This window comes from Hypanus sabinus, chromosome 23 (genome assembly GCF_030144855.1).
Source record: "Hypanus sabinus isolate sHypSab1 chromosome 23, sHypSab1.hap1, whole genome shotgun sequence".
NCBI classification, from domain to species: Eukaryota; Metazoa; Chordata; class Chondrichthyes; order Myliobatiformes; family Dasyatidae; genus Hypanus; species Hypanus sabinus.
The window spans coordinates 55,943,209-55,968,012 of record NC_082728.1 but is presented as its reverse complement, the minus strand read 5'-3'; the positions used below and the strand labels follow the sequence as shown (position 1 = coordinate 55,968,012).

Genomic DNA, 24,804 nt, shown 5'->3' with positions numbered 1-24,804 from the left:
GGGAAAATTCAACTCAATTGTTTTGCCATCACAACCTTTGACCAACTAAAGAAAGATGGTTTGAAGATGTTGAGCTTGCCAGCAGGCTCATGGCTTGCCAAGCAGCAGTAATCTCTGCATCATACACAAAAAGCTGGAGGAACTCAGCAGGTCTGGCAGCATCTTCAGAAAGGAGTATAGTCGACGTTTCGGGCTAAGACCCTTCATCAGGACCGTTCGAGATGCTGTCTGGTCTGCTGAGTCCCTCCAGCATTTTGTGTGTGTTGCTTGGATTTCCAACTTCTGCAGATTTTCTCTTGTTAACAGTAATCTCTGTCCTGCTGTATGCATTACACTGCGGTAACACAGTGTATGGACTTCAAAGAATGGAGAGAAATCACCAATAACCAGCCCTGCAAAACCCTCCAAATGTGAGAATTCTTCCAAATGCTCCAGGTGAACCATTGCCAGTCCCCCTTTCCAAACATCCCTGGTACCAAGGATCTAATTACACTCACCCAGTGTCAGTGACCAGGCATGAGCATTCTGCTCATGGGAAGAGATTTCAAAATTCCCTTGGTCAAAATGTAACATCCTCATTGGCCCATGAGAATCGCTGGCTCATGATTGCTCATAATGGAAAAGAGACATCTTTGACAGAAGAGACTGCAGATGCTGGAATCTGCAACAACAAAGCATGTGCTGTGGGTCAGGCAATGTCTGTGGAAGGAAAGGAACCATAAATGTTTCAGGTCAAAACATTGCGTCTGGCCAACAGGAGAGGCAGAGGTCAGGTACAAACAACAGCATCCTAATCTACTCACCTACCTGCCTCCTCAAGCACCCTGAGACCCATCCATGGCAGGATCTATGGATCCTACAGAGAACTCCTTAGTCATCTCGCCATCCACAGAACTGGAATGGAAGCAAGTCGTCATTGACCCCATAGCACTGTAAAGGGAAAGAAGAAGGAAGTGAGCCATTGAAAGATTTGCTTTTAATAATGATTTAGTCTTTCCCTATCTGAACACAGCCAGTCTCATTGATTATCAATATTATTCCAGTTTTTAATATCCAAAATCAATATTCAAAAGGAGCATAAAAGTACATCCATTCCTGTATAAATCTATGTAGGATGAGAACTTTGATCATTCCTTCATTAGCTGTGGTTGCCTACAGAATGATTTATCGCCAGTGAGGTACCTATGACAGTATAGTGGAGAAGTACGCATCTGTTTTAATTGCATTATCAAGTGAGACACATGGTACAGCCACATCAATTGCAGTATACCTTGACCAATATCCAGAACAACAGAAATACAGTGTAAATTCCTGCCAGTGCACAGAATGGGGGAAAAAAATATTGTCTGATCTACAGGTGGACAAATGCAAAGTAATGCCATCAAAGAAGAAGCCTTTGTGGCTGGAGTTCAAGTGTGCTGACCCTACATCTATATCTAAGGACACCATTAGCATCCTCTTTAAACATGGAGATGACCTGCGTCAGGACATGCTGATCATACAGGTAATACTCACTGCAGTGTAGGCTCCACATTTGGACACCTGGTACTACAAATCAATACTTTTCATTGTACCACCTTCTAATACAATATCATGCACTATAATAGATTCAAGTTCACAGATACACATAAATCTCCTTTATAGCATACATTGTTACTTATCTCACTCTCAGATGTAATACTTGATCCATGCTTTCTTCCACAAGACTTTGTCTCAATCTCTGATACCCTGCACAGTAACATTCTGCTCTCTTTCACACCTCTTATTCTCTGCTACTCTGCTTTCTCTAACACTTCTGTATCTCACAACTCTCTTTGTGGCAGTACCCCAGTCCTGTCACTATAATATTTGGGAAGTCTTGTTGCTTTAACTTTCAATATGAGGATGCAGGGGTATATAATGTAACCCCCTGGGTCACCTCAGGCTCGCTCAGCTCATCCTCGTCTAGGGGGAGCAGCCTTCGGCCCCGCCAAACTGGGTAATCAGCCGGTGTGGATGCTGTGTGATGTCCCCGCCTCGCCCAAAAACAGACAGTACACCATAAGCGATTAAATGAGTACAATTTATAAAGGTTACTATAACTAAGTGATTAATAATGATACAATATATATGAAGAAAAAAAATAAAGAAAAGGCGCCAAACTTATTAAAGTCCAAACCACTTCGTGCAGAACCGTTGGAGCTCAATTACTGAAGTCTTCTGCCACCATTCAATCCCCTCTGAACTCCTCGACTCGCAGCTCAGGACCCTCCTAAGTGGTCAACCAAGCACTTCTAGCTTCATCCCCCCCCCCTCGGAGTACCTCCTGGCCTCGGACCCCCGCTTCCTCACCCTGCTTACAGCATTGCGTCCTCTCTCTCGACCCCCTCACGCCAATCTGCCCAAAAGCCCGTCAACAAAAGCTTACAGACTCAGAAGAAAGAACATTAATCCCCATTTGGTTTACAAAGGAATACAATTCTCGTTATCAGTAAATTTTAACCCAAGCAAGCTTCCAGCACTCTCTCGCAACAAAAAACATTCCTGCTAGTTAACAAAACAAAGAAGCCCTTTTGATTACATACACAGTAACAAAGAAAAAAGAAGAAACCCCCTTTACAATAATAATAATAATAATAATAATAAATCTGAAGGGTGGAACGGGAATGAGATAGGTTTGGCAGTGAAGATTAAGGAGAATCTGAAGAGATTTTATAAATATATTAAGAGGCAAAGAGTAACTACAGAGACAATAGGGTCTCTCTGGGATTCAAGTAGGCATATATGTGTGGAGCTGCAGGAGAGGAGCAAGGTCCTAAATGAGTATTTCTCCTCTATTTTTACCATGAGTAAAGACTTTGGGATTTGAGATGCTTGAAGAGGATGTCTTGGTGATAGTCTGCATTACAGCAGAGGAGGTGCTGATGGTCTTAAATGTATGAAGCTTGATAGATATACAGGGGCTGATTAGGTACAGTATATCCAAGAAATGAGAAACAAGGGAAAATTTTCAGCTAAGAAACATGCATCATCGCTATCCACAAGTGAGGTGCCAGAGTAGTGGAAGGTGGCTATTGTTGTACCTTTAGTTAAGAAAGGCTCCAAATAAGAGCCTGGGAATTATAGACCAGTGAATCTAACACCTGTGGTAGGTAAGTTACTGGAGGAGTTTCTGACCTGGGAATCAGATGTACATACACTCGAGCACCTGGCAATTCACGTGCTCTCAGAATTTTATGAGATCACCTTTATCTATACTCAGAGAATGCAGGCTGATTCTAGAAAACATAGAACGTAGAAATCTACAGCACATTACAGGCCCTTCAGTCCACAATGTTGTGCCAACCATGTAACCTACTCTAGAAAATACCTAGAATTACCCTACTGCACAGCCCTCTATTTTTCTAAGCTCCCTGTAACTATCAAAGAGTCTCTTAAAAGACCCTATTGTATCCACCATTGCCAGCAGTGCATTCCACCCACCCACTACTCTTTGTGTGATTCTACCCAGTTTCTTCTTCAAAGGCACCTCTTCATTCCATGAGTGAATGAAATAATTCTGATGAAGGACCCCGACTTGAAATGCTCACTGTTTCTCTTTCCACAGATGCTGCCTGACATGATTGTTTACAACAACGTTTTTATTTTTTTTAAATGATTACCGTTAATATGACCTGAAAATGTCTTGATTATTCTTTGCCAGTTTCCAAACCCCTTCTAATCTTCAGGCTGAGGAATGAGATTCAGTCCTTTGCAAGGGGGTGGGGGGGAACATAGGGTCAGGAGAAGTAGAGTCTGTGTGGATAGAACTGAGGAACAGTAAGGGCAAAAGGATCCAAATGGGTGTTGTCTACAGGCCACCAAACAGTAGCATGGATACTGGGTGCAAGTTGAATAGGGAGTTAACATTGGCATGTGGCAAAGGTAATGTCACAGTAGTTATGGGGGATTTTAACATGTAGGTGAACTGGGAGAATCAGGTTGGTGCTGGACCGCAGGATAGGGAGTTTGTAGAGTGCCTACGGGATGCATTCTTGGAACAGCTTGTACAAGAGCCGACCAGGGACAAGACTATTTTGGATTTAGTGTTATGTAATGAACAGGATTTGATAAGGATCTTGCAGTAAAGGAGCCATTAGGAGGTAGTGATCATAATATGATAAGTTTTTATCTGCAATTTGAGAAGGATAAGGGCAGCTGGGAGGTGTCAGTGTTGCAGTTGAACAGGGGAAACTATGGAGCCATGAGGGAGGAGCTGGCCAAAGTTGACTGGACGGATAGCCTAGCAGAAAAGACAGTGGAACAGCAATGGCTGGTATTCTTGGGAATAATGCACAAGGTGCAAAATCAGTTCATCCCCCAGTGAAGGAAGGATTCAAAGGGGGGAAAGGAGCCACAGTGGTTGACAAAGGAAGTCAGAGATTGCATAGCATTAAAAAAAAGAAGTATGACAGAGCTAAGGTGAGTGGGAGGACAGATGATTGGGAAATTTTTAAGGAACAACAGAACTTAACTAAAAAGGCAATACTGGGAGAAAAAATGAGGTACGAACGCAAGCTAGCCAGGAATATAAAGGAAGATAGCTAAAGCTTTTTTTAGGTATGTGAAGAGAAGGAAGATAGTTAAGAACAATGTTGGGCCCTTGAAGAATGAATTGGGTGAAATTGTTATGGGTAACAGAGAAATGGCAGAAGAATTTAATGAGTACTTTAGATCTGTTTTCACTAAGTAAGACACAAGCAATCTCCCAGTTGTATGGATGGGCCAAGGACATAGGGTAACAGAGGAAATTAATCGGATTGACGTTCAGAAGGAAACGGTGATGAGAAGACTGATGGGACTGAAGGCTGACAAATCCCCAGGTCCAGATGGTCTGCACCCTAGGGTACTAAAGGAGGTGGCCCTGGAAATTGCGGATGCATTGGTAATCATTTTCCAATGTTCCTTAGAATCAGGATCAGTTCCTGAGGATTGGAGAATGGCTAATGTTATCCCACTTTTTAAGAAAGGAGGGAGGGAGGACTATTGACCTGTCAGCCTGACATTGGTGGTGGGAAAGATGCTAGAGTCCATTATTAAGGATGAAATAGTGGCATATCTAGATAGCAGTGATAGGATTGGGCCGAGCCAGTATGGATTTACCAAGGGTAAATCATGCTTGACTAATCTATTGGAGTTGTTCGAGGATGTAACCAGGAAGTTAGACGGGGGAGATCCAGTGGATGTAGTGTACCTCGATTTTCAGAAGGCATTTGATAAGGTCCCACATAGGAGATTGGTGGGTAAAATCAAAGCTCAGGGCATCAGGGGGAAGACACTGACATGGATAGAAAACTGGTTGGCAGATAGAAAGCAAAGGGTAGTGGTGAATGGGTGTTTCTCGGAATGGCAGGTGGTGACTAGTGGGGTGCCACAGGGCTCGGTATTGGGACCACAGCTGTTTACCATTTACGTTAACAATTTATATGAAGGCATTGAGAATAACATCAGCAAATTTGCTGATGATATTAAGCTGGGTGGCAGTGTGACATGTGATGAGGATGTTAGGAGAATTCAGGGTGACTTGGATAGGCTGGGTGAGTGGGCAGATACTTGGCAGATGACGTTTAATGTGAATAAGTGTGAAGTATTCCACTTTGGGAGTAAGACCAGGAAGGCAGATTATTATCTGAATGGTGTAGAGTTAGGTAAGGGAGAAATACAAAGAGATCTAGGAGTCCTTGTTCATCAGTCACTGAAGGTGAATGAGCAAGTGCAGCAGGCAGTGAAGAAGGCTAATGGAATGTTGACCTTTATTACAAAGGGAATTGAGTACAAGAGCAAGGAAATCCTCTTGCATTTGTACAGAGCCCTGGTGAGACCACACCTGGAGTATTATGTACAGTTTTGGTCTCCAGGGTTAAGGAAGGACATCCTGGTTGTAGAGGAAGTGCAGCGTAGATTCACGAGGTTAATTCCTGGGATGTCTGGACTGTCTTACACAGAGAGGTTAGAGAGACTGGGCTTGTACACGCTAGAATTAAGGAGATTGAGAGGGGATCTGATTGAAACATATAAGATTATTAAGGGATTGGACAAGATAGAGGCAGGAAATATGTTCCAGATGCTGGGAGAGCCCAGTACCAGAGGGCATGGTTTGAGAATAAGGGGTCGGTCATTTAGGACAGAGTTAAGGAAAAACTACTTTTCCCAGAGAGCTGTGGGGGTCTGGAATGCACTGCCTCGGAAGGTAGTGGAGACCAATTCTCTGGATGCTTTCAAGAAGGAGCTAGATAGGTATCTTATGGATAGGGGAATCAAGGGATATGGGGACAAGGCAGAAATTGGGTATTGATAGTAGATTATCAGCCATGATCTCAAAATGGCAGTGCAGGCTTGAAGGGCCGAATGGTCTACTTCTGCACCTATTGTCTATTGTCTAACTATCCCTTTTGGCAACAACTGAAGTTTTAGGTAATTATTCTCCTGTTTCTGTAACGTTACAGTGGAGCAAAGGGAATTACAGAGGCACATGAGAGGGGCTGGCCAAAGTTAATTGGTAGGGGACACTAGCAGGGTTGATGGCAGAGCAACAGTGGTTGGAATTTCTGGGAGAAATTTGGAAGGCGCAGGATAGATACACTCCAAAGATGAAGTATTCTAAAGGGAGGATGGGTAGTCAAAGATAGCATAAAAGCAAACGAGAGGACATATAATATTGCAAAAATAAATGTAATGTTAGAGGATTGGTAAGCTTTTAAAGGCCAACAGAATGCAACAATAAAGCCATAAAGATGAAGTATGAAGCCAAGCTCTCTAGTAATATAAAATAAGATAGCAAAAGTTTTCATCAGATATGAGAAAGAGTAAAAGGGAGGCGGAAGTGGATATGGGACCACTGGAAGATGACACTAAAGAGGTAGACATAGGGGACTAAGAAATGACAGACAAACTTGGTAAGTATTTTATGACCTGTCTTAATTGTGGAAGACACTAGCAGAATGCCAGAAATTTGAGAATGTCAGGGCAGAAGTGAGTGCAATTGCAATTACTAGGGAGAACATGCTTGAAAAACTGAAAGTTCTGACAGTAGATAAGTCACCTGGACCAGATGTACTACACTCCAGGGTTCTGAAGGAGGTAGCTGAAGAGATTATGGAGGCTTTAGTAATAATCTTTCAAAAATCACTACATTCTAAAATGGATCAAGAAGAATAGAAAATTCCAAATGTCACTCCCCTCCTTAAGAAGGGTGGGAGACAGAAGATAGGAAATTATAGGCTAGTTAACCTGACTTCAGTGGTTGGAAGGATTTTGGAGTCCATTATTAAGAATGTGGTTTCCGAGTTTTTGGAGGCAGCTGGAGGAATGTGATTTCCTCTTAAGAGGAAATCTTACCTCACAAATCTATTGGAATTTGAGTAAATAACAAGTAGGATAGACAAACGAGTGTCAGTGGATGTTGTTTACTTGGGTATCCAGAAAGCCTTTGACAAGGTGCCACACATGAAGCTGCTTAACGAGTCAAGAGTCCGTAGTGTTACATGAACAATACTAGCATGGTTGCGGATTGGTTGATAATGGCAGGAGGCAAAAATTTGGATTATAGGGGCCTTTTCTGATTGGCTGCAGTAACTGGTGTTGTTTTTTTCACATTATATATAAATGATATGGATGATGAAATTGATGGCTTTGTGGCCAAGTTTGCAGATGCTATGAAGAAAGGTGGAGGGGCAGGTACTATTGAGGAAGCAGGGAGGCTACAGAAGGACCTTGATTAGGAGATAGGGTAAAGTGGCAGATGGATATATTACTGCAGTGAAGTGCATGATCATGCAGTTTGGTAGAAGGAATGAAGGGGTAGACTATGTTCTAAATAGAAAGGAAATTCAAACATAAGAGTTGCAAAGGGACTTGGGAGTCCTCGTGCAAGATTCCCTAAAGATCAGCTTGCAGGTTGAGTTGATGGTAAGGAAAATCTAATATTAGCATTCATTTTGAGAAGACATGCAAGGATCTAATGCTGAGACTTTATAAGGCATAGGGAAGACCTCACCTGGAGTATAGTGAGCATTTTGAGCCCCTTATCTATAAAGCATGTGCTGGCATTGAAGAGGATCCAGTGGAGTTTCATGAGAATGATTCTGGGAATGGAAAGCTTATCGTATAAGGAACGATTGATGGCTCTGGCCTGTACTGACGAGAGTTTAGAAGAATGAGGGGGAAACCTCATTGAAAGGCATAGATGGTATGGGCGTGGAAAGGATATTTCCTATAGTGGGTGAGTCCAGGACCAGAGGGCACAGCCTCAGAGTACATGGACGTCACTTTAGTAGATATGAGAAGGAATTTCTTTAATCAAAGATAGTGAATTTGTAGAATTCATTGCTACAGACATCTGTGGAGGCCAAGTCATTAGAAATATTTTAAATGGAGGTTGATAGGTTCTTGATCAGTCAGGCCATCAAAGTTATAGAACAGAGTAGACTTAATGGGCTGAATGGCCTGCTCTGATGCCTTGTACATTTATGGTCCACCCATAGCTTGACTACTTTCCCTTGGAGTTTTTGTCCTTTAATGCAATATTAAGTTTGTTGAGAATTCTAAATTATTTATTTAAATAAATGGGTAAAGGCATCTTGTCTGCACATTACTGTGATGGACAACCTAATAATGCAGAAAGATACAGAAGAGTTGATAACAATGATGTAGAATGTAGTTTAGAGACATGAAGCAGACACTCATATTTCATAATGGTATCATTATTTGTCTACAGATCCTTCTAATCATGGACAACATCTGGGAAACAGAATCCTTGGATCTTTGTCTTTTGCCATATGGCTGTATTGCAACTGGAAACAAGATCGGTAAAAATCCAATCACAATGGTTAATTGCTGGTGTGTCTTCTGTCATTCGAGACAGCAAGGGTTGACAAATTAGAGTTCAAAGTAAACCTATTATCAAAGTACATATATGTCACCATATACAACCCTGAGATTCTTTTTCTTGCAGCCATTCACTGTAAATACAAAAAACACAATAGAGTTGATGAAAGGCTGTCCCCAAAATGACAGACATACAATCTATGTTCAAAAGACAACAAACTGCAAATACAAAAGAAAAAAGAAATAATAATAATAAAGAAACATGCAATAATTAGAGAACATGAGATGAAGAGTCCTTGAAAGTGAGTTCATAAGTTGTGAAACAGTTCAGTGTGAAGTTGGGAAAAGTTATCTCCTCTGGTTCTAGACCCCGGTTGAAGGTTAATAACTCTTCCTGAATCTAGCGGTGTGGATCCTGAGGCTCCTGTACTACCTTCCTGACACCAGCAGTGAGAAGAGAGCATGGTCTGAATAGTGGTGTGTCTCCCCCCACCCCTGTCCTTGATGATGGATCCTGTTTTCCTGCAAAAATATTCCATGCAGATGTGCTCAATGGTAGGGAGGGTTTTACCCATGATGGACTGGACCATATTCACTACTTTTTGTAGGATATTTCATTCAAGGGTGTTAATGTTTCCATACCAGGCCGTGATGCAACCAGTCAATATACTCTCCGCTGTACAGCTAAAGGAATTTATCAAAGTTTTAGATGTCATGCTGAATCTTCACAAATTTCTAAGAAAGTGGAGGTGCTGGTGTACTTTCTTCAAAATGGCATTTACAGTATGTGGCACATACATGCTGGACCCAGGACTGGCCCTCTGAAATGATAACACCGAGAAATTTAAAGTTGCTTACCTTCTCTACCTCTGATCCCCCTGATGAGGACCTCTGATTTCCTCCTGCTGAAGTCGATAATCTCCTTGGTCATGCTGACATCGTTTGCGAGGTTGTTGTTGTGGCACAACTCAGCCAGATTTGCAATCTCCTATATGCTGACTTATCACCACCCTTGATTCACCTATGATAGTGGAGATGTCAGCAAACTTTGAATATGGTATTGAAGCTGTGCATAGCTTAACAGTCAGAAGTGTAAAGTGAGCAGAGCAGGGGGCTAAGCACTCAGCATTGTGATGCACCTGTGCTGATGGAGATTGTGGACGAGATGTGTTTGCCAATCGGAACTAACAAGGGTCTACATGTGAGGAAATTGAGAATCCAATTGCACAAGTAAGTATAGAGGCAAAGATTGAAGCTTATTGATTAGTTTTGAGGGGATGATAGTATGGAATGCAATGTTGTAGTCAATGAAGAACATCCTGATGTTCGCTGTCCAGATGTTCCAGGGTTAAGTGAGGAGCCAATGAAATGACATCTGCTGTTGACCTGTTGTGATGGTAGGCAAATAGGAGTGGATCCAAGTCACTTCTCAGGCAGAGTTTCATCATCAATCTCTCAAAGCACTTCATCACAGTGGATGGTAGTCATTGAGACAGGTTACCACATTCTTCTTAGGCACCAGTATAATTGAAGCCTGCTTGAAGTGAGTTGGTACCTCAGACTGCTGAAGCGAGAGGTTAAAGATCTCAGTGAACAGTTGATCAGTACAGGTCTGATGAAGAGTGCAATCTGCACAGTCCCTGGCCTGCCACCTCTCAGAACAAGGGTCATAGTCATATTGAGTCAATCAGTGTTTCAGTCCTTGACTCTGTCCTGAGCTTAATGGTCTCTGTACAGAATCCATATCTTCTTCCTGTGACTGCATGTGTTCTCAAGATAATAGTTTAATTATTATTCAACCTTACATGAATACTCATGAATATAGCCAAAGGAAACAGCGTAACTCTGGGACCAAGGTGAAAGACACAGTACCAACAATCACACACAGCACAAGGCACATACAAGATAGCAAGCACTTATATTGGTCAGTCACACAAAAAATATAGTCCAAGGCCCTGAGAACATGAATGCTGCAGCAGTCTGCAGTCGAACATAATACAGTTTGTCTTCTGCTCAGCAAATACAGGGAGGAGCAACTCTGAGTTCAGTTTGAACACCATACCAAGATTCAAGATGGTTTAGTATCATTTCCAGTACAAGTGTAAAGGAGAACAAAATAATTGTTACTCCAGATCTGATATGGGGTATTAAAAAAAACAGGCTAAGATGGAAAAAAAAAACAACAATAAAAAAAATAAATGCACAAGATAGGTTAGACACATAAATTGATTATATATATAGAAGGTAAAGCTAGATAGAGGAGTGTCTGTACATAAGAGGAATCTGACAGAAAATGATAAAGCAGTGGTGTTGGGTTCTGTGTTCTTTTCACCTCCCACTGACCTGCAGGTAAACTATTTGGCTATTGTAAGTTAACCCATAGTGTGAGTACCTGGGAAAAGAATTTGAAGGGAAGTGATGGGCATATGAGAGAGAATAACCACTGGACCATCATCAGTCTGGGCATGAGTATAAATGTTGAGAGGTCATCGTGCAGTTGTACAAGATGGTAGCAAAGCTGCACTTAGAGTATTGTGTTCAGTTTTGCTCGTTCTGCTGTAGGAAAGATGTTATGGAACAGATTAGTTATGTGCCATGTTGCATGATGTAGGCGATCATGGTCTTCACATGACCATGAAAGTTCTTGGCAAAACTTTTCTACACAATGATTTGCCATTGCCCCCTTCTGGGCAGTGTATTTACAAGACAGGTGGCTCAGCCATTATCAGTACTCTTCAGAGATTGCCTGTCTGACTTCAGTGGTCCCTCAGCCAGGACGTGTGATATGCACCAGCTGCTGATAAGACCATCCACCACCTGCTGTTATGGCTTCAAGTGACCATGATTGGGGGAGCTAAGCAGGTACTACACCTTGTCCAAGGGTGACCTGCAGGCTAGCGGAGGGAAGGAGCACCTTATTCCTCCTTTTGGTAGAAATGCATCTATACCCCACCACTAGATATGAAATAGGAAAGAACGCAAAATAAAAATCCCAATGATTTTGCCAGGTTTTGAGGGTCAGAGCCATAAGGAGAGGTGGACAGACTAGAACTCTCTTCCATGGAACATAGGAGCATATGAGACTGAGGAGATCATGTAGAAGTCTATAACGTCATGAGGGGCATAGATAGGGTGAATGTGCACAGTCTTTTTCCCAGGACTGGGAATCAAGAGCTAGAGGGTATAGCAATTACAAACAAGAGAAAATCTGCAGATGCTGGAAATCCGAGCAACACACAAAAATGCTAAAGGAACTCCTGCCAAAGGGTTTTAGCCGGAAATGTTAACTGTACTCTTTTCCTGGATGCTGCCTGGCCAGCTGAGTTCCTCCAGCACTTTGTGTATGTTGCTAAAGGGTATACATATATGGTGAGAGGAGAGAGAGTCATTCAAAACTGAGGGGCAACTTTTTTTTCACAAAGGGTAAGACCTATGTGTAATGAACCAGAGGAAGTCTTTGAGGCAAGTACAAGAACAACTTTTAAAAGATGGTTGTACGGTATGTAGATAGGAAATGTTTAGAGGGTTACAGGCCAAACACTGGCAAATGGCACTAGCTTAGATGAACATCTTTGTTGAATGGACCATTTGGCTGAAGGACCTGTTTCCATGCTTCTGACTATGACAATGGTCATAGAGTGACAATGGGGTGGGATAGCTCTACTGGGAGTTGGCTAGAGCCAATGAGCTGAATGGTATTGATCCTGGACAGATGGAGTGAAAGATAGTGCCAAGCTGTGATGTCTGCCGGTGCATTGACTCAAACCTTTTAAGTTCATGGTGTGGTTTAGGGGACAGTGGGGATCAGGATTTGGGTTTAGGGAGTGTGATGAAGGGAAATTAGAGGTCAGTGCAGTAAAGTCTGGACAGGAGTTCAAATCCTGGTCTGAGTGCTCTGCAGTCGAATGTCAGTGACCCCAGAGGCCAGGTCAACATGTGCTAAGAATCCCCAGGTCAGCAGGTCTGAGTCAGTGAAACTTGGGTATGGGCATGAGTCACAAGGGTTGGTTGTCAGTGTCTAAGGTCCGTCAGAGTCTGGAAGTCCAGGCCCAAAGTTCAAACCCATGGTTGATGAGTTCTGAGGTCAATATCCAGACAGAGGTCAAAGATGAAGTTTTAAAGTCCAGAGCATGGTAAGCCCCAATGTGGAAGATTTAAGTTTGAAGACCCAAGCCAATGAGTTCAGAGATAGAGGCTCGAAGGAGTCACGAGGTACTGGGTCACTGGGACCTGAGTTCTGTGCAAGTTGGGAAGGTTAGGCTCAAAGGTCAAATGTGCAATTGGCAAATCCTAGCACAAATTCAAAACTTGGAGGCCCAATGTCTGTGAGACTGAGGCCAAGGGCTAGAGGTGGCCTGTCCTAGGGTAGGAAGCCTGGTGTGTGTGAAAGTGTTGTTGTTGACTTGTTTTGTTGTTGCTGTTGCTTATGTGCTTTAGCTCAACAATATTACATTATGTGGTGACACTTGCAGGCTTTCCCTGGCACACTTTTGGGAGTATTGGTTGGAAATGCAAATGACACATTTCACTGTATATTCCGCTGTACGTGTAATAGATAGATCTGAACACGAGTATGAACAGGCAGGAATTGGCAAGTGTGACCAGTCGATGGAAAGTAGTAATATTTAATATTCCCAGTATTCACAATGATCTGAAAACAACCAAAGAAGGCTACACTAGATACCAGCCTTTCAGTTTTGAAGGTACTGTATACTGACATCGAAAGAGTGGGTATATTGTCCACATTCAATGGTTAACCTATTGTGAATGCCCTGGCCACTAATAAAGCAGTTTTTTAGACTTTGGTTCTGTGCATGGCCACTGACCTGAAAATCATGTTGCACCTCCACAGGAATGATTCAGATTGTGAAAGATGCCACAACTATTGCCAAGATCCAGCAGAGTACAGTCGGTAACACAGGCGCATTCAAGGATGAAGTGTTGAATCACTGGCTGAAAGAAAAATGCCCGATTGAGGACAAGGTAAATTGGCTAAGTACTAGAGAATGAAGAGAGTTAGTACTCATGTAAGCATAACACAGCAAGTACAGATAAGTTCAGTAATTTTAGACCAATTCAACGTTTCACAATCTGTTCATGGATATTCACCAACTCACAGATACAGGACAGCCTCTGGGATGTTGAAAAGTAATAAATTTTTAACTTACAAACTTTTGCCAGCTCACAACTACTGAGCGATATTATGCCCTAGACTAGATCATAGGTGTAGTACACCCCCACATTGTGGGAGGTTACATTCCTGTTAAAACGTCCATTGTCACAATTTTCTGTGAAATGAACCCTTGACAAGATGTGTTAAAATTTGTATTTCTTTTGCACTTTGTTTATTTGGTTATGGTTTTCTCACACAAATTCAATAAGAGTGAATTTTTATCACATCTCAAGTACTTTTAAAACATAGAACCATAGAAAACCTACAGCATAATACAGGCCCTTTGGCCCACAAAGCTGTGCTGAACATCTACTTACTTTAGAAATACCATAGCCCTCTATTTTTCTGAGCTCCATGTACCTGTCCTGGAGTTTCTTAAAAGACCGTATTGTATCTGCCGCCACCGGCAGCCCATTCCACACAGTCACCACTCTCTGCGTTTTTAAAAAAAAAACTTACCCCTGACATCCCCTCTATACTTACTTGCAATATTTGCCAATGATTTGTGAATTCTGTACAGACAAATTTCCATTACCAAAATTCCCTTAGTGCAGGGGATCACTGTAATGGCCAAGCCAAACGATTTAGATCAAAATTCCCAAATTATTGGAGTTGGCCTTAAGATCACAGTTAATTTATCAAAACAATAGTGGTCCTGAGGCAAACTCTTGTTTAACGTGTGGAGTGAGAGCCACTCCCAGGAGCAACTCCTTAAATACTCAATAGTATTTACTGTATTAGAATGCATTCTGGTGTTTACAGATACACCCACAACTCCACATAATAAATTGTTCTGCTGAAGATATTTTACCTGAAACATTCTCCACAGCCACTACCTGACCTGCAGGGTGTTTCTAGAATTTTGTGTTTTTATTTCAGGTTTCAGTATTCTGCAGTGTTTTTTTTTAATTTTCTGAACACATTGTGGTACTCATTTCATTTGGTTAACATTCCACAAAATGTTACTACTTAACTCCCACAAATTTATCATACACTCAGTTTCCACTTTATTAGCTACACCTGCTTATGAATACAAATATCTAATAAGCCAATCACGTGGCAGCAACTCAGTACTTAAAAGCATGCAGACATGGTCAAGAGATTCCATTGTTGTTCACCAAACATCAGAATGGGGAAGAAATGTGAGCTAAGTGACTTTGACTGTGGAATGATTGTTGGTGCCAGATGGTGGTTTGAGTATCTCAGGAACTGCTCATCTCCTGAAATTTTCACTCGCAGGTCTCTAGAGTTTACAGAGAATGGTATGAAGAACAAAAAAAAAACATCCAGTGAGTGTGAGCAGCAGTTCTGTGGGTGAAATCACCTTGTTAGTGAGAGAGATCAGAGGAGAATGGCCAGAATGGTGACAGTAACTAAAATAATCATATAACAGCGACGTGTAGAAAAGCATCTGTGAATGCACAACACATCGATCCTTGAAGTGGATGGGCTACAGCAGCAGAGCATGAACATACACCCAATGGCCACTTTATTTGGAAGAGGATTCTATACACCATAACATTCTCCTGTCTCCAACATCTCTTACTAAAATTTACCAGCACATCACCATCTGTAACATTGGTGTGTCACATATCTATCCCACTGTCACACACTCCTATACACTCATTACAGCAATGATAACACTTCAAAGGATGTTGTCTTCACTGTTAGTCACTGATATTTCCTCCTAACTGTGCTAAAATCATGCCAACAAAGTAACAGGAAGGTACAGAGGAATGTCAAAGTAGAGAGGAAGTAACTCAGAAATACCTGGAAGAACATAAGAAATAGCAATGGGAATGAAATTCATTCACTAATGCTGGACAAGCAAGGCCTATAATGCACATTCACAACTGAAGTGGTAGCTGCAGGTCTATCAGACTGGATATGACCAGTGTTGAGGTCCGACGGCCAGCTAACTGTTAATGTTCTCATGTACTGTTGCATGACAGTAAATATCATTGAATGGAATAAATTACTCAATAACATGTTCCCTGCTGGATGGGTAACAGTACAAACGTGCATTCTACTGGGACGTTGCTGGTTGAATGCACACTCTCCAGTTTGGTAGCTCGATTTATCACAGCAATGGTAGGTACAGAGCAGATGTCGGGGTAAGTTTTTTTTTCTCTATTAACGCAGAGAGTGGTGAGTGCATGGAATGGGTTGCTGGCAGTGGTGGTGGAGGCGGAAATGATAGGGTCTTTTAAGAGACTCCTGGATGACTACACGGAGCTTAGAAAAATAGAGGGCTATGGGTAAAGCCTAGGTAGGGTATAGCCCATACATAGGTATGTAGCCCATACAGCTTTGTGGGCCGAAGGGTCTGTGTTGTGCTGTATGCTTTCTATGTTTCTGTGATAAGAAGCAAACTCATGGAGGAACCCAGCAGGTCTGGCCATATCTTTAGAGGGAAATAGATACTGACTGACACTATTCTTTGGCTGAATTGTGTTGGCTTTTTTATTCTTTGATGCAACTTTATTCCCTCTAAGGCCAACTAAATGATCTCTTCATTGCCTTGCAGTTCCAATCAGCTGTGGAAAGGTTTGTTTATTCATGCGCTGGGTACTGTGTTGCCACATATATCCTGGGTATCGGAGACAGGCACAATGACAACATCATGATAACAGAGTTGGGTGAGTGTACAATATCTAATTAAATTATTCAAATACAAGTATCTTGGATTGTCACACGGTCTTGGGAAGTTCTGATTCCAGTTTGTGCTTGAACTGTGTTAATTATAGAATGGTGCTAATTTTATAGTACAGGAGGAAGCCATTCTACTCAGCACAACCCTAACACTCTTTGAAACTGATCAGATTTGTCCCTTTCCCATACTTGTTTGCTATAACATGATTAAATGTTCTTTTGCAAGAAAATTGAAAATAGATTTGCTTCCACACTGTGAAAGGCAGCACATTAAATACTTCATAAAAAACAAACCTGTTCTCTCATCTGTAGACCTTTACAAGTCTGTGCCATTAGATTGTTCAACCCGACAGCTAGATATCCCCAAACCATCTGCAGCCATTGTTGAATGAACACATGTTGGACCACACAAAATGACTTTCCTATTTTCTTCCCCTCAGGAAATCTTTTCCACATTGATTTCGGTCACATTCTTGGAAACTATAAAAGCTTCCTGGGGATCAATAAGGAGAGGGTCCCTTTTGTACTGACCCCTGACTTTCTCTATGTGATGGGCACATCCGGCAAGAAGACAAGCCGACATTTCCAGAAGTTTCAGGTGAGTGAAGCCAAGTTGATGCTATTAGACAATAGGTACACCTGCAACTCAAGTTATTACTGATAACAAGTGCTTGGTCAAAGAGCTATTTTTTTGTTTTGAAGCTTACCACCTTCATTTTAAAATTCTCGTATTTGAATTCCCCCTTCCTCATCTATGTAAACTTCCTGGAGTACATTTGATTTTCATGTGTAACAGAATTATACTGGATGGAAACGGGGATTGTGCCGGAGGATTGGCGTATTGCTCATGTGGTTCCATTGTTTAAAAAGGGTTCTAGAAGGAAGCCTAGCAATTATAGACCTGTCAGTTTGACATCAGTGGTGGGTAAATTAATGGAAAGTATTCTTAGAGATAGTATTTATAATTATCTGGATAGACGGGATCTGATTAGAAGTAGCCAGCATGGATTTGTGCGTGGAAGGTCATGTTTGACAAACCTTATTGAATTTTTTGAAGAAGTTACGAGGAATGTTGACGAGGGTAAGGCAGTGGATGTAGTCTATATGGACTTCAGCAAAGCCTTTGACAAAGTTCCACATGGAAGGTTAGTTAAGAAGGTTCAGTCGTTAGGTATTAATGCTGGAGTAATAAAATGGATTCAACAGTGGCTAGATGGGAGATGCCAGAGAGTAGTGGTGGATAATTGTTTATTGGGATGGAGGCCAGTGACTAGCGGGGTGCCTCAGGGATCTGTTTTGGGCCCAATGTTGTTTGTAATATACATAAATGATCTGGATGATGGGGTGGTAAATTGGATTAGTAAGTATGCCGATGATACTAAGGTAGGAGGTGTTGTGGATAATGAGGTGGATTTTCAAAGCTTGCAGGGAGATTTATGCCGGTTAGAAGAATGGGCTGAACGTTGGCAGATGGAGTTTAATGCTGAGAAGTGTGAGGTTCTACATTTTGGCAGGAATAATCCAAATAGAACATACAGAGTAAATGGTAGGGCATTGAGGAATGCAGAGGAACAGAGAGATCTAGGAATAACTGTGCATAGTTCCCTGAAAGTGGAGTCTCATGTAGATAGGGTGGTGAAGAGGGCTTTTGGAACGCTGGCCTTTATAAATCAAAGCATTGAGTACAGAAGTTGGGATGTAATGCTAAAGTTGTGCAAGGCATTGGTAAGGCCAAATTTGGAATATTGTGTGCAGTTCTGGTCACCGAATTATAGGAAAGATATCAATAAATTAGAGAGAGTGCAGAGACGATTTACTAGGATGTTACCTGGGTTTCAGCAATTAAGTTACAGAGAAAGGTTGAACAAGTTAGGTCTCTATTCATTGGAGCGTAGAAGGTTGAGGGGGGATTTGATCGAGGTATTTAAAATTTTGAGAGGGATAGATAGAGTTGACGTGAACAGGCTGTTTCCATTGAGAGTAGGGGAGATTCAAACTAGAGGACATGATTTGAGAGTTAGGGGGCAGAAGTTAAGGGAAACACGAGGGGGTATTTCTTTACTCAAAGAGTGATAGCTGTGTGGAATGAGCTTCCTGTAGAGGTAGTAGAGGCCAGTTCAGTTGTGTCATTTAAGGTAAAATTGGATAGGTATATGAACAGGAAAGGAGTGGAGGGTTATGGGCTGAGTGCGGGTAGGTGGGACTAGGTGAGATTAAGGGTTCGGCACGGACTAGGAGGTCCAAGATGGCCTGTTTCCGTGCTGTGATTGTTATATGGTTATATGGAAACAGGCCCTTCTGCCCAACTCATCCATGTTGACCAACATGCCAGTCCAAGCTAGTCCCATTTGCTAACATTTGCTCCAAACCTTTTCTATCCATGTACATGTCCAACTGAGTTTCAAAGTTTCTTATTCCACCTGTTTCAACCACTTCTTCATGCACCTTATTTCACATGCACCCCATGTTAAAACAAAAGTTATCCCTCAAGTTCCTATTAAGTCTTTCCCCTTACCTTAAACCTATGCCCTTTAGTTCTAGATTCTGCAACCCTGAGAGAAGAAAACACATTTATATTCTCTATATCACCTCTGATTTTATACAACTCTATAAAATGAGCTCTCAGTCTCCTACACTTCAAGAAAAATGTCCTAGGGTGTCCAACTCAGTCCCTTGAATCCTGGCAAAATCCTTGTGAATTTTTCCTGCACTCTTAGTTAAACAGTTTCTTTCCTATAGCAGAGCTGGCAAAACTGAATACAATCTTCTAAGTGCAGCCATACCAGTGTCTTATCTTCCAACTACAATACTCCATGCCCTGACTAATGAAGGCCAAAATACCAAAAGCCTGTCTGCCATTTCTCCACTTTCAGTGTAACATGTATGTCACAGCTGATTAGGTAAGATAATCACAAACAAGAAAAAAATCTGAAGATGCTAGAAATCCAAAAAACACACACAAAAGGCTGTAGGAACTCAGCAGGCCAGGTAGCATTTATCGCAAAGGGTACATGTTGAAGGCTCTCGGCCTCAAATGTCAGCTGTACTATTTTCCATAAATGCTGCCTGGCCTGCTGAGTTTCTCCAGCATTTTGTGTGTGTGACTAGGTAACTTCATTTTTAACTTCCCTCACACTGAACCTAATTGCAGAGAAAAGTCTTGCAAAATTAGAGGGAAAAAATCCAACAAGGCTTTACTGCATACCTTAGCAGAGGGTCCAAAAAAACTCTCAAAGTCAAAATCCAAAAAAAATTAACTATAATTTCAGAGATTCCTACAAACTTAGACAATTCTTCATTTACAGAAGATAATTCCAAGTGTAACACTCAGGCTCAATTAACTCACGTTTGTCTAGGGAAAGCTGCCGTCTGCCCCTCCAAACGGCATAATCACGTTTGTGTGGATGCTGTGTAATGCACTCCAGTACAAACCCACAATGTAAGATATCAGACTGTATACAATATGTGATTAAATGATTACACTTTATAACTCTTACTTTGGCTAAAGGGTTAACAGAGAAACAGAAATTAAAAGGAAAAGAAAAAGAAAAAGTGCCACTTTTAATAAAATAGTTCATGCACAAATAAATCGCTGGAGTTCTTGCAGCAGGTGTTCCTCCACCAAACAATCTCCTCGACCCTCGGACTGGGACCAACCACGTGCGCTTCCCACACATCCTTCCTCTTCGCTTCTCCTCGCTGAATCTCCCACTCACCAACCCCGGTTCCCACACGTATGGGTAGAGTAACATGACTTCCATTAGTTAGTTCCCTGTTATCAGTAGTTATAACCCAAGCGTTTCAGCTACAGAAAAACATTACCTCATTCATTAACATTACAGAGAAGCCATTTTATTATTAGCAGTTAATATGCTGAGAACCCTACACAAGAAGGAGCAAATAAACAAGGGACAAGGAACTTACATAGAGCTACAAACAAGGCACAAGTGATAACAACGAACTAATAATTAGCCTAATAGGTGGAGATCTGGAAGGGAGCCTTATCATCTCTACCTCTCTCTGATGGCCAGTTTGAGGTGTGATAGTGTAACTGAACTCCAAGGTTCCTCTGTTCTACATCATTCCTGAGGAGCCTACCATTTACTGTGAAAGTCCAACCTTGATTTACTTTCCAAAATGCAGCACCTTACACATTACTGGAGGAACTAGTTGAACATGTATTTCTGCGTCTCTTCTATATATGTAAAGCAATGTGAAAGCTCAATGTATGAGCCCAAATCCAGTACTGGCATTGCCTTCTGTACTTGAAGATGAAGTAGGCACAAAATATCATGATCATAGTGTCATATTGCATAGAGATTGGCCATTCATCCCATCACATTCATGAAATCAGGTGATATCCATCTCTATTAATCCCATCAAGCCTAACCAATACTTATTCATGACAAATCTTAATGAATTGTTTTGAGATCGGAAAAAGAATTAAAGCTTTGGGATTTGGATCTTTGCCTAATGCACAGACCATTGCAATCCAAAATCTGTTGTGGTGCATTGGGACATATACTGTATCTGCTCAAGTGAACTCAGCATGTTGGGACAAAGTGCTATACACGAAGTGGACCCAGGCAATGTAAAATATGCCAAATTATTTCTTCTTTAATGTGGTTTCAGGAAAAAAAAGATTTCTTATTTCTTTCTTTGCACAGGATATTTGTGTCAAGGCCTACCTTGCACTGCGCCACCACACCAATCTTCTGATTATACTCTTCTCCATGATGATGATGACGGGGATGCCACAGCTGACCAGCAAAGAAGATATTGCGTATATTCAAGAAACACTGACTGTGGGCAAGAATGAGGAAGAGGCTATGAAGCACTTCTTGGACCAGATTGAGATCTGCCGGGACAAAGGATGGACAGTGCAGTTCAACTGGTTCCTCCACCTTGTGTTGGGGATCAAACAGGGGGTTGAGAAACACTCTGCATAATTTCTTGAATTGGGAAAATGGAGGAGGACACATACAGCAGAGTATACCCTCAGACTGATAGGTGAACAGCTGCCTCATTGGAGTCCCACCAAATCCACTGCAGTCTAGATGCTCAGCTCAGGTTTGACCAAAATGTAACTTGTATAAGCATTAATGAAAACAGATCCATGGCAGGTGCCAATTCCACAGTGGCAAAGCTGCTGGAGATACTGCCTCACATCTCAAGTTTCCTGGCTTCAATGCTGACCTCTGGTGCCCTTGGGAATTTGCACTTGGTTGTTGTGCCTGTGTGGGTTTTCCCCACTGCTCTGGTTTCTCTCCATAGCACAAAGACACATGAGTGAGCAGGTTAGTTGCCCCTAGTGTGTGGGTGAGTCGAATAATTCAAGGGGAACTGATAAAGTGTAGGACTAGTATAAATGGGTGCTTGATCGTCAGCATGGATTCAATCAGCCAAAGATCCCATTTCCATGCTGTATCTCTCAATGACTATAACTAATGAGTACTAATGAGTATTTCAACTTCAGTAGTTCAATAGCTTACTTTAATATCAGAGAATGTATGTGATATACATCCTGTGATTCTTACTCTTCACAAACATCCACAAAAATAGAAGAGTATCCCAAAGAATGGGTGACAGTAAAATCGTTAGAACCCCAGCCCCCTCTCCCCCTTCCACATGCTAACAGCAACAAAGCATCATCACTCACTTTCCCTCTCCCCCACTTCAGCAAAAGGCATCAGCACTCTATTACAGTCTTTGTACTCCACTCCAGGGAACTACTCGCACACTAGAGTCAAAATGATTCTGGCTCAGTCTTGAGTGGAATTGCACTGCATGCAGAAGCTAGGTTTAGAAGATCAGTCTGTTTGAACTAGACTAAACATTTGTAAATCCTCTTTAACCAGCTTCACCTGAAACCATCTCCAAACTTCCTTCACAACTCAATTGCTTTAAGATGCCAACCCTTTGTAAAATAAACAACAATGTGAAAAAGAAGTACCTAAGAAATAGGTACCAAGGAGATGCCTAAAATTCTGAAAATTAAACAGGGTTTATACTTATTTCCAGTAGAAGTACCAACATATTAGGATTATCCTGGAGATCTAGACATTGAAAATTAATATTTAGGACAGTGTAGTCAGTGGCTCAGGGGAAAATCACAGGATTAAAAACAAATGTAATTCTCTTAAGAATTCCAGGGAACCTTAGCAAGCAGAGGTTCTTGTTTCAAAAAAACGTAGTTCAAATCTCTGTACTACTTCATAGGAGAACTGCATCAGGAAGGGTTCTTTCAAAGTTCAAAGTACATTTATAATGTAAGTATGTATAATTTATACAATCTTAAGATTTGTCTGCTTACAGGCAGCCACAAAGTAAGAAAACTGAAAGCACCCAATTTTAAAAAAAGACCAACGCCCAATGTGAAGAGAGAGAGAAAAAAATAAAACCACAAAACGTGCAAACAATAAAAGCAAGCAACAGCATACAGAACAAAATTGACCCAAAAGCCTGAGCAAGCCCATAGCCTCATCCTCAGTTCATCACACAGTGGGGTAAATTGCTTGGAGCAGACAGAGCAGTTACATAGCCTCAGCACCATGGAGAGAGGAGTAACATCATGGAACAGTGCACAGAATCAACCCCACCCTTACCTCCGGTTCCAACACCCAGCCTTTTCAGTTTATCTGGGTCGGTGTTTAAATTCTAGCATCAAAATAGCATCAGGTGATGATAAATTCCAGTTGGATTTCTGGAATTATGGTAAGTGACCCATAAATGGGTTCAGTTGGAAAAAAATATTTTCTATTGAAAAAGTGTAAAAATTATATACTATTGAACTTCTTTAAATTCTTGTATCAGTTAGAGAAATGTTGGGATTGAAACAAAGGAAACATTGACTGAGAGTTAATAAACATTTATGGAAGTATAGAAGTCATGTTTGTATTTATTTGTAGGTTTCTGGCAAGGCCAACGCACATGTTCCATTGAGAATGGGCCAATTTGTTTCACCCTTCAGGAGCATATCTAACCAAAGTCTAGAACCCTTGTTCCTACTGATGAGGGAGTCCAGAACAGGAAATGCAATTAAAGGAGAGAAGAGATTTAGGATAGGGAGGGAGAGAGCACAAGGGAGGCTGAGTTTGAAGCAGAGACATATCAAAATGTAAGAATTTTGAATAGCTTGTTAAAGGAATACAGAGAATAGAATAGCCATATATAATGAGCATGAATGGTCTTGGAGGTTAATGGGCTAGATGGCTATATTGTGTTGTAATTTTGACACAGGCAGTCCTTAGATTACATAAGAACACTCTTCCTAAGAACTCTCTGTAAATCAGGAACATCCATTTTCTATAGGAACCAAAATTGCATTGCTCTGAATGCACTTGCTGTATATAATTCAAAGGTTCATTTATTATCAAAGTGTACAACACTGAAACCCTTCTTCTCCAGATAGCCATGAAAACAATAAGGAAGGCAGCACAGCTGCTTTTTTAGGTAGCCGTCTAGTTTTGGGTTCCGAGGGTGGGGTGGGTTCTCCAGTTCCAAAACTACTCACTGTTTCTTTTGTTTTCCTTTGTTAATCAGGACAGGTCTCTGTTTTGATTCTACGGATCTATGTTTACATTTTTGCTCCCAGACTGTTACTGTACTGCTTGATTTTTTTATATGCCTGCTACCTTCTATGCACTAACAATTGATAATGGTTAATACACTTAAATTTGTGAGCTGGAATGTAAAGGGATTGAATCATCCTGTTAAAAGAAGGAAGGTCTTCTCGCATATTAAACAACTCAAAGCTGACATTGCTTTCCTTCAAGAAACTCATATTCGTAGTTTTGATAATTCACGGCTTTTGTCAAAGTGGGCGGTTCAGCATTTTCATTCATCCTTTGCTGCCAAAGCTGGGGGTGGGGGGGGTCTCCATCCTTATTAATTCAAATATTCCTTTTGAACTCCATACTAAGATATCTGATACAAATGGCTGGTTTATTATTGTTTCTGGTAAATTATACAATACTAAAGTTGTACTAGCTCCCAATATGCTCCCAATTTTGATGATGTTAATTTTTTTGAACGTTTTTTCTCCTCACTACCAGATTTAAACTCATACTCTCTTATACTGGGTGGCAATTTTAATTGCTGGTTAGATCCTAATTTGGATCAATCGTCCTCTGTTA

General features: G+C 41.3%; 1 protein-coding gene across 6 annotated transcripts in view; it reads left to right on the top strand.

Annotated features, from left to right (window-relative positions):
• Positions 1-24,465, top strand: part of pik3cg (phosphatidylinositol-4,5-bisphosphate 3-kinase, catalytic subunit gamma) — a 55,368-nt gene extending 30,903 nt beyond the window's left edge. For all 6 annotated transcript variants that reach the window (XM_059948914.1, XM_059948909.1, XM_059948910.1 and 3 more), the window contains 6 exons: positions 1,358-1,504; positions 8,735-8,825; positions 13,697-13,827; positions 16,545-16,656; positions 17,110-17,267; positions 21,337-24,465. In XM_059948914.1, the coding sequence (XP_059804897.1) occupies positions 1,358-1,504; positions 8,735-8,825; positions 13,697-13,827; positions 16,545-16,656; positions 17,110-17,267; positions 21,337-21,618 (921 nt within the window). In that variant the 3' untranslated portion in view covers positions 21,619-24,465. The remainder of the gene's footprint in view (positions 1-1,357; positions 1,505-8,734; positions 8,826-13,696; positions 13,828-16,544; positions 16,657-17,109; positions 17,268-21,336) is intronic.
• Positions 24,466-24,804: the final 339 nt, after the last annotated feature.